Source organism: Crinia signifera, chromosome 2 (assembly GCF_055691185.1).
Source record: "Crinia signifera chromosome 2, ASM5569118v1, whole genome shotgun sequence".
Taxonomy (NCBI): domain Eukaryota; kingdom Metazoa; phylum Chordata; class Amphibia; order Anura; family Myobatrachidae; genus Crinia; species Crinia signifera.
In genome coordinates, this window is record NC_139218.1 from 152212476 (window position 1) to 152226872 (window position 14397).

Below are 14397 nucleotides of genomic sequence, written 5' to 3' on the forward strand. Positions count from 1 at the left end.
CGTGAAGTAACCCTTGAATTGAATATCAGTATTCTGAAACCAATTTCCTATGTTATCACTCCCTACCTGATCATGCTCCCTCTTCCACCTAGGAACCTTGCTGTCTGTGCCGACTGACCACAATACCTTGAACTATGACACTATGAGCCGTTCTGCATCGAAAACAAACAAAAAAAAAAGTCCTGCAAGAAATACCAAAAAAAAAAAGTCCTGCAAGAAATCTCACCACTTCCTCCGCCAGGGGAATCAGTCCTAACCCCCTCTCCGTAAAGGCCCTCCCCACTACCCCAAGATGCACCAAGCCTCAACACCCGCCACTAGGAGTGATATAAAAAATATGCAGGACCTCATTGTAGACCTTAAAAACTCGTTCACTTCTGCCCTACAGAAATCTGTTGGCGAACTGAAGGCCGACCTGACTGACCTATCTTCGCGCACCACCTCGCTTGAAACCAACACTGCCAAGATGCAGGCAGAGCAAGAGAACTTCTCAAAGGATCTAAATCACTACTACAATGAACTTTACTTTCTGCGGGAAAAGAATGAAGATCTGGAGAACAGGGAAAGAAGAAACAATCTCTGTATCTGTAACATCCTAGAAACTGTGTCCCCAATGGACCTGGAGCCTTTTCTGATCCGACTTTTCGTACACCTTCTTCCCTCGGAAGCCGTTTCCCTATTTCAAATTGAAAGGGCTCATCGTGCCTTAAGACCCAAACCAAAAGACACTGAACCCCCCAGGGATGTTATCAAATTCCTCTCCTTTAAGAAAAAAACAAGACAAGATCACAATGGCCAGCGGATCCTCCTCCTTTATACTGTTTGAAGGATCAAAGCTCCAGATCTTTCAGGACTTAGCACTGTCCACTATTGCCAAACAAAGAGACCTTAGCACTGTGACGATGCTCCAGAGAGATCATGGCTACAAATATAAATGGGGTTTTCCTTTTCATCTCACAGTGGACATCAGAGGCAATCCCTACTCGATATGATTGACAGAGGAAGGAAGAGATCTTCTCCGCACATTTAAACTGCAGTTTGCTCCTGGCCCCTCTGGCCCTGAAATACAGGACTGCCCTCCCAGAATGAGCCTCTGCGTGGTTGTATGTTTACCTTGATTTACAGTATTGTATTCAGTCTTCACTCTCACACTAACTTGTTTAATCTCAGCCCTACACATAGCTTTATCATTAGGACACTATATCATAGCCTTGTTATCCTATTAGGGTTTGTTACTTAGCACTCTGTTTTATGATTATTTCTATCCACTTGCTATGTATGTTATATTTCTGTTCCGGGTGGAGATTGCTGGCTCTCTGCCAGGCCTCATTACCCCCATTTTTAGGGATTACTGCTTCTAGTATTGCATAATTTAATCTGTATCCCGGGCTCTCAGCCCAATTGCTGTATCCCACACCAGAGCTCCTCATCCTATTTAGAGCTCAGGTATAGTAGCAGCCCATCATCCCTAGTGGCGTTTCCTGCTTTACCTATCCCCCATCTCAGTTTGTCATATTATATTAGTTTTCTTACATTCATTGCAGAGTCCAATCCCTACTATCCCCACTTGCTACCAATTGCATTGAAAGTTGTCATGCCTTTTAAGTGTCCTTCTATTAAATACCAAGGGCCTGAACACCCCCCAGAAACGCACCCACTTGTTTCACTCCCTTCAGAATCTCCATGGTGACTGTGTATTCCTACAGGGAGGCCCACCTTCGGGCGGAACACCCCTTCCCCCCTCTCTAGCTACTAAGAGATATCCTAATGTACACTACTCTAATAATGCCTCTAAACGCAACGGAGTGACCATACTGCTCCACTCGTCCTTCCCATTCATACTATCAGAATGTAAAGCGGACCATGAGGGAAGATACCTAATTCTGAAGGGAAAACTAGGACATGAGGCGATCACCATGGCAAAATGTTTATGCCCCTAACACAGGTCAAGCGAGTTTTTTTTTTTAAATTCTTTAGAATCCTCTCTGAATTCCGGACAGGTAAAACTTTGTAGGGGGAGACTTTAACACAGTCTTACTTCCATCCCTAGAAAAATTGGGACAGTTACCTGACTCAACCCCAGTTCCCGGTTCAGCAGCCCTTCGAAAACACATGGCGAAAGCTGGCCTATTTGACATTTGGAGATCCCTTAACCCCACTACCAGGGACTATACTTTTTATTCCAACCCACATACCTCCCTATTCTGGCATTGACATGTTTTTAGGTTGCGCATCCTTTTCCCAAACAGCAATCCAACCATCCATCTCCCTTAATTCTTGGTCAGATCACTCCTTCCTCGAAGCATCATTTGGGCTCCTGGAGGCCACCTCTTGCAGACCCTACTGGAGGCTGAACGAAATGCTTTTAAAGCTCCCCCAATTTTGCGAAACAATCACAAGCCATCTTCAAGAATATTTTCGCTTTAACTCCACTTATGACGTGCTATTTCCCACAACATGGGAAGCACACAAATCTGTGATTAGAGGACACGATTCAATTTGCCTCCCACCGTAAAAAAAGCCCAGGAAGCTTTGTTTGCTTCACTGACTGACGAAATTGCATCACTTGACAGAGAACATAAGAGAACACTGTCTAGACCAGTGGTAGCCAACCCTAGCCCTCGAGAGCTACCAACAGTTCACATTTTCCAGACAACCTAGCTGCTGCACAGCTGCACAGCTGCACTCACTAATCACTGACACATTTTAAAAGATACACAGATGGAGCTAATTAGCTCACTTGTGATTCTGAGGAGACCTGCAAAACATGCACTGTTGGTAGCTCTCGAGGACTAGGGTTGGCTACCCCAGGTCTAGACAAACACTATCCCGACTTTCCCAAAACGAGCTGAGCTACAAGTTCTACTAGCTGAAAGGGTGGAAAGGAGCCTCAGATGGGCGAACCAAAAATTTTATGATAAGAGTATAAGGCCCACTCTCTCCTAACATGTAGATTATGGTCTGAACAGGCTTTGCAGACCATTGCTTCAATTAAGGATTCGCTAGGCACTACATTGTACAACAATAAAGATATCACCGAATTCTTCGCTAAGTACTATAAAACACTATATAACCTAGATGCCGCGTCTGACATCTATTCTCACACACTTGACGCTCAAAAATATCTAGCCTCCTGCAACCTCCCAACTATACCTGAATCCACGGCTCAATCGCTAGGGGCAGACATCACTGAGGAAGAACTCACAGTAGCACTCAAGTCACAGAAGTCATCAAAGGCCCCTGGCCCTGACGGCCTCACAATGGCTTACTATAAATCATTTACTCAACAACTCTCCCCCCAGCTAACTAGATTGATTTTTTAATGCAACTTTACACTGTGCCTTGTTTTATCCTGACTCTGCCACATCCAAAATAATTGTAAACCCCAAGCCAGGTAAAGACCCCTCTCTCTGCGCAAGTTCCCGGGACTCTACCCTCATTAATACATCCAGATCAAGTATGTTTTATTCCTCACTGACAGGCCTCTGATAACCCGCTCAACTGTGGGGATTGGTAAAGTCAATCCATTAGGACAATCAGTAGCAGTTACCGTGCAACAAGCACACTACAGGGATATACTGACACAATCTCATTTATTCTGTCTCTTTCTTTCTTTGTATATATCCTCTAAGCGAAGCAGTGTTAACTAAGACCACTAGATGGCACCTAAGTGATAATAATCTGACACTATTACTATAACCTATATTGCTGATAATTTCCCCATACATTACGGGTCCTCTCTGTTCATATTAATTTTTATAGGAACATAGATTACTTTAATCCTGATATTGACCTTATATTATTTTGAATAATTTGCGGTCCACCATTTACATTGAGGTGTCTAATCACTGTCATATAGACAGTTCTATTTATAGGTGAACTTTGACTGGAAATTCGTTATTGTTCCACTACATCAAAATGTAATCTGTAAACAGGGTTTACCTATAATATTTTACTGTGTGTAGATGTTTTGTGTGTCATGTATGTAATTTGTTATCACTAATTTACCTAAATGAGTTTTTTTATAAGATACAATTAAACGTTAAGTTTTAAAATAAGTGTGCCCCCAAACAAAGAGTACTTTTCTTCTTTTTTCCTGTTAGGCCTCCGATAACACTAGACGCACCATTGACCTAATCCACTACTCAAACACACATAAGATCCCTTCAATCGTACTAGCTCTGGATGCCAAAAAGGCATTTGACCGCATTTTATGGCCTTTTATGTTCACTACACTAACCTCTGCAGGCATCACAGGTAACTTTTTACAAGCAATTAAATCCCTATATTCATGCCCAACGTCTACAGTTATGAACAATGGTCTCCAAACCCCACGGTTTGCTATGGGAAACCGGACAAGACAGGGCTGCCCCCTGTCTCCTCTCCTCTTTGCCTTATGCATAGAACCGCTGGCGGCTAAAATTCGCTCTAACACGGACAGTACACTGTCACTCTTTGCTGATGATATACTCCTCAGTATAACTAATCCCCTGGTCTCCCTCCCCAGCCTACAATCTGAATTTAACGGTTATGGAATCCTCTCGGGTTATAAGAATAATAGCGCAAAATCTGAAGCTATGGCCATATGCTTCCCCTCTCAACTTTTGTCCACACGAAGATCTTCCTTTCCCTTCATGTGGCGCCCCCAGGCAATCAAATACCTAGGCATATACATTACTAATTCCTACTCCCTCCTATATCGGGCTAACTATTCCCCATGATCCACACTCTGACCACAGACATTGCACGCTGGCAACCTCTCTATATATCTTGGATTGGCAGGATCAACGTGATCAAAATGAACATCCTTCCAAGATTACTATACCTCTTCCAGTCCTTGCCAATACCTGTCCCATACACGGCCTTGAACTCCATACAAACACTATGCAACCGCTTTATATGGGCCAATGGTAAACCCCGCATTCATAAAACAACTCTAGCTAAGGCCGCCCCAGAAGGCGATCTTAGCCTCCCAAAACTCCACTCGTATTACCATGCGGCCTAAATTAATCAGATAATCTTATGGCACTCGTATCCCAGATGTAGAAAATGGGTTGACCGTGAGAACTCTCTGCTCCGGGGGGGGGGGTGTCGGGTTGGCAAGATAGTCTGGTTACCAAAATCACAAAGACCGGCATCGGCCTATACGGCCCCAACCATATGATTTACATTGACATTGTGGGACAAATTCAGCTCTCAGTTGATCTAGCTCCACACCCGCTTACCAATGTCCCCCATATGGAATCACCCTCTTTTTCCCCTGGGGTGTGAAGAAACACTAGCCATACCCTGGCGTGAACTACAAATCATTAGATATAAAACATGTTAAAAGACAAATCGCCCACTTCTACCTTTGCTCAGCTACGGCCCTCAAGCTCTGCCCCCCGGTATGACCCTTTTCCAATGTACACAGCTCCTAAGTTTTGTCAATTCTCAATACCCATCTAACAGCACTAGTACACTGATGCCATTCAAACACCTCTGCTCGCTTTCAGTGGGCCAACGTTGCAACATTTCTTTTTTGTATATCAGCGTTTTGACCTCTACCCCTACTAACTGATAGCCACATGAAACGGCATGGGAAAAGGACCTCCCAAACATCTTGATGGAAGAGGACTGGCCAATCATCCGAGCTAGAATTGCTAACGCATCCATCAGCGTGGCTATCAAAGAGACATGCTACAAGGTTTACACACGTTGGTACTTAGTCTTATCTTGGTTACATGCCATGTTTCAATGCATCTGATCTATGCTGGAGGAACTTTGGCCAAGTTGGCACATTTTATCACATCCGGTGGGATTGCCCAATAATTAAAACATTCTGGAATGCTTTGTGGTCACTGATATGCCGATTGCTGGGCACGCCCCTCTCACCGACAGTCACAGTAGCATTACTGACTGCCCCGAACCAGAGTGTCAGTAAATTCCAAGACAGACTTATTGTCCACATTTGTAAATGCGGCCAAAACCCTGATCTGCAGACATTGGAAACGTACTGAGGCGCCATCTATGACAGCTCTCCACTCCTGAATCAATTTTGTAGCCTCAATGAAATACATCACTTGTCTACAAAGTGACTCCGTCTCTACCTTGCACAAAATAAAGTCCCCTTGGTATACTCTCAACTCCTCCCCCCTCCCTGGACTCTGCTGAATACCTTTTGTGACTACTTTTTGTGTTATTGTTTATTTTTACTTTTCACTACATTTGTTCCTACAACGGTTTTATCTGATGGGACAATTATTTGTAACTGAAATGACCGCTCAAGTAAATAACTGTTTCGTGATTTTTCTCTGCATAAGAAAAATAAAAATTATTGTTTAAAAAAAAAGGGGGGGGGGGGGGGGAACAGTTAGGAGATGATTGGCTGGTGATAAAGTACCAGGCACCTTATCTTTTTTCCCTCCCTTATCACTGCTTCATACATCTACCCCTGTGTCCGTGTGTGTGGGAGTTATATAGTGTATATGTACATATATTTACAGAGGGGGGAATTTTCACCCTCCCACTCCAGCAGCCATAATGTTAATACATCTCAGTGCTAGTTCTTCCAGCTTTGCCTAGGTAAAAGCTGGAAGAGCAAGACTGACATGATATGGGGCAGTAAGTGGCACTAACATACATAGGGCCAGATTCTCTAAGCTTCAAAAGTGATAAAATGGAGAGTGATAAACAGCCAGCCAAGCAGAGAGTGATATACAGGTATTCGTACCCTGAAAGAAAATGGTTGAAGACTTCCTTTGCGCTACTATGATAAAATGATTCGCCCTTTCAGGAATTTGGGGATATAACCCTTACTCCCCCAAACAGACAGTTATATGAAAAATAAATTCCGAATTAAGGCGCTTCCTTCATGGGCACTATGGGAAATGTAATCACTGAAATATACTCTCCTTTTATGTTGTTCCTGTGGTTGATCTTCCGTTACTCCGTTCAACTTCTCTCCACTTTTTACCTCGAGACTCGTCCCGGAATATATGGATGAGAGAAACAAGAGGGCAGGTGTGAGCTGTTCAGAATAGACTCCTCAGCTGATTTATTCTTATCCTAATTGTGCAGTTGCAGGGTAGTCTCCAAAAGTTCTTGAAGCCGTTTCTGCCAGGATTCTTCAGAATTGTGACTGTTTAGATTCTGACCGCCGGGGTTCCTCTACCTGTCCTGCACCAAGAGCATTCGCTTCATGGAATATAACGAGGGTATTCGTACCCATCCGATGACAAATATGTAAGCAGTTCTCATAATTACAATTTACGTACATACAATTCGTATTTTGGGTATTCATATTTAAAAAAAATTATGAATAAGGCTACATTAATTTCAATGGTACCGATAATTTTACTAATGATGCATACACGAATGGAAAATAGAGGGGCTGAAACCCCACACTGTTTTTTTCAGTGTTTCTTTTACACTGGACAGCATTGCACAGATCATTGTGATCAATGCAATGCTGCCACTCCATACGTATTGGTGGCCATATATATGCATACAACTCATTACAAATAAGAACGAATATGACCGGAGAATACGAATGAGACCAATACAACCGCATGGTAAATTTGTCTTATTCTTCATTTCTATTTTTGGGTCAGTTATGGCCGATCATGTATCATAGCGGTCGTATTTGGCCGGGATTAATAAATTTCCCCGGTTGTATATAAAACTTTGTACCTGGAAATATGCAAAATATGGGTAGCATAAGTTCAGACATTTTTCTTTTAGCAGGGTTAGAGTGAGCATAACAAACAATAGTCTAAGAATTGATAAATAAATACTTTTAAGGTCATAGTGATGCCAACCTTTAATATGCAACTGTCATGTTTTTTTAACACAAATGGCAGCTTTTGAATACAGTATAATAGTCGCAGAAACTAAACCATGTTACATAAATGGCATCTTCCTAAATAACACAACACACTAGAACAAACTAGAGAATAAAGGTGCTAATATAAAACAGAAATAAAGACATCTGTTGTATTTATGTGTAGAAAAAAAAAAATATTGGGTACTTATGAATTAGCCGGGCGCCCGACTACGTTGTCAGCGTAGCCATTGCCGGGCGGCCAGCTGGCTAATATGTGATGGATGGCGGGGATTGTGCGGCGGCCGGGCAGACATCAGGGGGTTAACTTACAGCGGCCGGGGTGAGGGACGGGCGGCGGGGTGGGCTGCGGTGATTGAGCAGCGGCCGGGTGAGGGGTTTAGATCCAGGCAGCGGTGCAGCAATGGCCGCCATTCAGCGTAGTCACCGCTGGGGGAGCATCACATGGTTTCCCAGCTCTCCCAGCGGCACTACGCTAATAGCGTACATTGCTGCCGCAGGGGAAGAGCATCATGGCGGCTGTCATGCGGGAAGCAGAGTGCCGGAGATGCCGGGGACATGGTGGATGGTAAGTACAATGCACACTACACACACACACACAAAACACAATCATATCCCCACTATCCACGTGGGCGTGGCGTTATTCTTAGAAAGTGTGGCGAGCGCAGCGAGCCCCGCCACTCCTTTTCCACGAGGGCACTTTCTACAATTAACTCCGCACCCACGTGGACACTGGGGGTAGGACGTGGATAGTGGGTATATGATTCTTTATGTATTAGCACAGCTCCAGTTACGTAAGTTGCGTAGTTTACGTAGCCAGCATAGTGGTGGATTGGTATTCTCAATACACAACTACGCAAACTACGTAATGGGCGCCCGGCTACACTTAGTTGATACTTAAACTGAGCTGCAAGTTTCTGACAATGTGTCGGTGTATACACATACACAGAATTAATATAGTAGAATATATTTATACCAATAATGCCTATTAATCACTTAAATGTGCAATGCTTTTTCTCTAGATAAAGGTGTCTGTATTCCAGCTTAATTTTTGAGCTCTGCTGATGAGCGAAACACCTTCGAGGATTACACCCAGTATCCAACATTTCCTTCTGTGAGCCATTACCAGCTGAAACCTACATTCATCACCAAGAACTTTCCCAGAGAAGCGTGTGACATTCTCTTGGCAGCAGTAGACACAGTCAAAAGTTTTATCAGCATCACAACTAACTATTAAGGACTCGCAGAGTGACAATTGCTACAATTGATAAATTGCAGCCATAAGCATCCGTACATTGTGTATTGAGGTCCAGTGCAATATTACCCATCCAATCTTAGTAAGTTTACCCCTTAGTGCAGGCATGGCCAAACTGTGGCCCTCCAGCTGTTGTGAAACTACACATACCAGGATGTCTTGTCATAGTTTTAGCATTCCTTAATAGCAAAACTGTGACCTGGCATGATGGGAATTGTAGTTTCATAACAGCTGGAGGGCCATAATTTGGCCACACCTGCCTTAGTGTCTTGACAAAGGCCAGAATAATTGTATTTCCCAAGCCCAATAAAGACACACTACTGTTACAAGATCCATATGTTGCTGGTGGCTCGTATGTATTTGGCTGCCGTATTTCCGGAACCCAAATACGAACTGCTATGTCATCTGAGAAATATGAATCTGGAGAATACATCAGCTTTGTAAATTTGCCGTATTCTCCATTCATATTTGCAGGCAATATACGGCCAATCTCGTTAGCTCAACTAGCATGGTCAGTTTGTGTTTGCTACAGGAAGATGCCCACCCCCTTTTCCCCAGGTAACCCCCGGCTCCCTAGAGACAACCCTGAACGGCCAATCTTAGACTTCTAGGTGTGACTTGGGACTAGAACAATCGTTGTACCATTCAAATTTTCCTGGGTTTTCTAACTAGGACTTAAGTTCGAAGTAAACCCCTGATCAATAGCACAGTCCTAGGTTAGGGTCTTTCAGATTGAAGCTAGTCCTGCGTAGTTTGGCCGAATATGAAAAAACAAAAACAAAAAAACACAATATGTCTAAAAGAGGCTTAAAAGCGTACAGTGACAAAAACAAAGGATTTTTTGATACTTAACATTGAATCAATTTCTCTAAATCCATCTGTGGTGCATGGAAATACCTTTGGATATTCTGGAATACTGTAGGCACTTTTTCTGCATTCTACTACCCCAATATAGCTATCCCCCATTTTGGCCTTTGGTTTAATAACCAAGCCCACAGAGGAGAAACAACAAAAACACTTATGAGAAACACACACTCCAGCAAACAGCAAGATAACCAAGTAAAAGGGTTTAGATTGAAGGGTCCCCCAGATGGATTTAGAAAATTTCAGGGGAGAGGGACAAAGATAAGCCATGATTATAATCAATCTAAATACTTTAAACCACAAAACTACTGTACGAATAAAAAACATGTGGCCCGTAATTTGTATTAAAATTCTGATTAGTTAAAATTCCATACAGACCGCACCCCTCAACTCCACACCCTAGCACCTACTCCTAATGGTGTGTACACCTAGGCCGACCTGGCCACCGTCGATATTGATCCAATATCGTAGGAAAGTGTGAGGGGGGGGGGGGGGGGGACACGACACCATGCTGCATTGAGCAGCATTGCCCTCCTTTCGATCACGCAAAATAGACTTGTCTGCACAGTCTATTTCTGCTTTAGATCCCAATGCCACAGGGCCAAGCGTTGGGATCTAATGCACCTGCACATGTGCGATTCAGAATAACTTGCTATTTGTAGTGTTCATTCTAGCAGTCGCTATCTTTGAAAACCCTGGCAATTCCTCTTCCCTGCCTAGCTTGTCGCTGTCTGCTGTAGTGCTTCTAACACCTTGTGGTCTGTAGATCAGCACTGATATGCAAACCGGACCTGTGCCAGAAACACCACAGCAGACAGCGACACCTCAGGCAGGGAACAGGAACTGCATGGGTTTTCAAATATGGCGGGTGCTAGAATGAACACTATATTTGATTTGGACTATATAGTCTAAATTGAATAGAAAATTACCCTGAATTGCACCATGTGTACACTACATAACACACTATGCTTTCTCATCTCTTTAACCTCTTACCCACCTCTATAAAATGTTTGCATATTATCACTTTGCCTGACTCAAAACATTCTCTAATGTTGTACACAATACAAAGAATAAACACATTTTTAACATTTTATAATGGATAATCTAACTAGAGGACATTTACATTATGTGGTTATCACTTTTTTGTTTGTATTAGATTTCACAATTAGAGACATAATATTTAAGAAGTCATAATAAAGCTGACATTTTAAGAAATGTTTATTTATTTCTAATCCTTTTGAAACAATTTAAGTTTAAAAACAGTTTTTCAAACACTCACTACATAATAAATGGTGAGGTACAATTAGCAATTGCTTGACAATAGAATCTTTTGTTTGTCTTTTGCAGGAATACAGTGAAACTTTACTTAAGTGTACCTTCCATTTGGATCATTTAAATCTCTAATGATATTACTGTACCAGCTAATAGTTTGTGTGCAAACATGCAAAACCACCTTTGTCAAAAGATTCCAGCAATAAACCTTAGAAAAAAATGTTTATTGTTTCAGTGAATCTTAATCGGCCTTTAATAGCTCAGATGTTTGCTATAATTTCTCTAATGCTGCTTTCCCACTGCTGAAACGGGTCATTACCCGTTATTTTTAAACGGCAAGAGCCTCAAAGACCCTTTCCCACTGCAGCTTTTAAACGGTAAATTACCGTTTAAAAAGCCGTTTTTGGCACATTCACACTGCCGTTTAAAAACCCGTTTGGCATTACCCTGCTGGCTGGTTGTGCCTGGGGCTGGTTCTTAAAATACAGGGGGACCCCTACTCATTTTGTCCCCCGTATTTTGGGAACCAGCCCCGGCCCTTGAGCCTGGGGCTGGTTTAAAAAAAAATCAGCGAAGCCCTATTTGTCGGGTTTCCTGATTTTTTTAATACCAGCCCCGGCTTATTCAGCCTGGTGCTGGTTACGGCAGTGGGGGGGACCCCACGCCGATTTTTTTTTTTTACTAAATACCGTTTCAGAGCCATTCCCACTGCCTAAAAAACGGCTCTGAAACGTGTAGGACTCTGCTTTTTAAACGTGTTGAAATACCGGTTAACTTTAACCGGTAAATCAACTCTTTCCCACTGCAGACTTAAACGTTTAGAAAGGGGAAAAAAACAGCAATATACCGTTTAAGACCTGCAGTGGGAAAGGGGAATAAATTGTTTACTATAATACCATATTGCAACATAGCCAATAACCACATGAAACACTTGCAAAAAAAATGCAGCAACACAGAACTGCTTATTTCCCAACATAAGTGTGGTTTCTGTACCTGGTAGTTGATATCCATGGCAGCATCAAGCAAAATTCTGACAACTGCTCGGTGCCCATTGCGAGCAGCCAGATGAAGTGGAGTGTGCTTCCGTGTGTGGCAGCTCAACAAGTTAGGATGTGCATTAAGGAGAAGCTTCACTACTTCCAAGCGCCCATATAAAGCTGCAAGATCAAGTGGCGTCTCCATCTTGTTATTGCGCATTGTAGGGTCTGTTAGTTCCTCCAGCAAAACACGAACCACCTCAGTATGCCCATACTGGGCCGCACAGTGCAGGGCCGTCTCATTATCATTGTTCTGCAGAAAATAAAATGTTCTGAAGACTTTAAAAATTGCACACTAGTATCTTATATATTACACGATAATGCTATAAATGTAAAAACAAAATATATATATTGTAAATGTCAAATAAAGGTTAGCATATGCTCTAGTTTTAAACTAAATAACCAGGAGGACGAATACACAGTTATTATGAAACCTTAATAAGAGTTAAACACAGAATTGTTAATATGGAAACATATGAGCAACAATAAACTTTATAAAAGTTACTGAAAACGCAATGCTTTCTTTAAGCAATAGGAGACAGCTTTTAAAAATAACAGTAAAATGCAATAGAGGTTTATATAAATAATCAGAGAAATAAGTGGTCATAGACAGTTCATTCTGAAGTGAGCAATCTGAAGAAACCACTTAGGTGGCTCATGTTGAAGCAGGGGTGGCCAATCTGGTCCTCCAGAGGGTATGTTGAATGTGTCAGTTTAGATTGAATGCAGCATGTTTGATAGTAATGACTACACCAGTGCACCTGCTAGGTTATCTGAGAAATGTTAACTGTTGGTAGGTCTCGAGGACTGGTTTGACCATTCCAGCGTTGAAGCAATTCACAGTAGTTACCAAATTGTTTAGAGCACGAACAAAATTTCTTACACCAAATGTAGATTACCCTATTATGAGTGTTGTGATCATTCATATTATCTGATCCCAAAGCATGGTATTGTTCAAACTGAATTTGTTACCAATGTATATTCTATAGGAAAACATGGTATTTTCAAGCTATATGTGCTATCAAACTCAATCAATTATTTCAACAAATTGTAATTAGCAAGCCAGGAACTTATCAGTGAATATGTAAAATTATATTTCATAACTTTTTTATATGGTCCCTAACAGATTACCTGTTTATAGAGCTGCAGGAGTCATTTCCAGAAGGATGGTTTCCGATCAACTAAAGGTAGTGACGCAAAAAATAAACAAACATTAGGGCAGATTTATCAAGCTAGTTGAAGTGATTATGTGTCTGGTTTTTATCACCGGCCAATCAGCTCCTAACTGTGAAGTTACAGGCTTGGTTTGAAAAATGACAGATAGGAGCTGATTGGCTGGTGATAAAAACCAGACACTTTATCACATCGCCGAGCTTAATAAATCGACTCCACTATTTTAAAGCCAGTTTAAGAAATAGATAGATCTTGAACTCCTAGTCCCCGTGGGAGAGAGACCTGAATATAACCCTTGGGGATGAAGACTGGGATAATGGGAGAGATGTACCAAACACTGAAAAGTGATAAAATGGAGAGCTGAATTTTAAACCAAACCATTCCCCCTGACCCAGTCCTGGCACTGCTCCATGTTTTCCCAATACAATTTTCAGTGGCAGATATGTATGTTTTGAGACATGTCCTTTTTGCCACCAAGGCTGTTATTGCTAAACTGTGGAAATCTGATATAATCCTGAACATATATGAAACAAGGTACACAACTACTTTTTATACATATATAGACTGTCAATGCCATATATTCTTCTTCTCCAAACTCGATAGTCATGAAATGGCTTGGCTGGTCTCTTTATAATGAAAAAATGGTCCACTCGACTATATACAGCAGTCCTCCTGACTTATCTATACTATGTACTCAGTATATACATGTTTCTTCATTGTACATTTATATTCTTGCTGTGTGGATGCATATTGAAATATTGGTACATTTTCTGGTCTGATGGGACTTGTGAGACATAGTATTTTATCACTTGCTGTTTCTTACTTTTTCCCCCTTCCCACTTTACCTTCTGTACCCCCTATTATTTTAAATTTACAATAAAAATGAAATGTTTAAAAAGAAATAGATAAAACCAGAGTAGGTCTTGGAGTGAGTTAAGCTGGCCATACACTACTGCAATTTTACCCTATATCGA

General features: G+C 41.8%; 1 protein-coding gene across 5 annotated transcripts in view; it reads right to left on the reverse strand.

Moving 5' to 3' along the window:
• The window catches only part of ANKS1A (ankyrin repeat and sterile alpha motif domain containing 1A), a 145849-nt gene that overhangs the window by 80250 nt on the left and 51202 nt on the right, over positions 1-14397 (reverse strand). For all 5 annotated transcript variants that reach the window (XR_014470387.1, XR_014470385.1, XR_014470388.1 and 2 more), the window contains one exon: positions 12207-12503. Coding sequence is in view for 1 of the 5 variants with exons in the window: in XM_083173136.1 (XP_083029262.1) it covers positions 12207-12503 (297 nt within the window). In the remaining 4 variants the exon portion in view is untranslated. The remainder of the gene's footprint in view (positions 1-12206; positions 12504-14397) is intronic.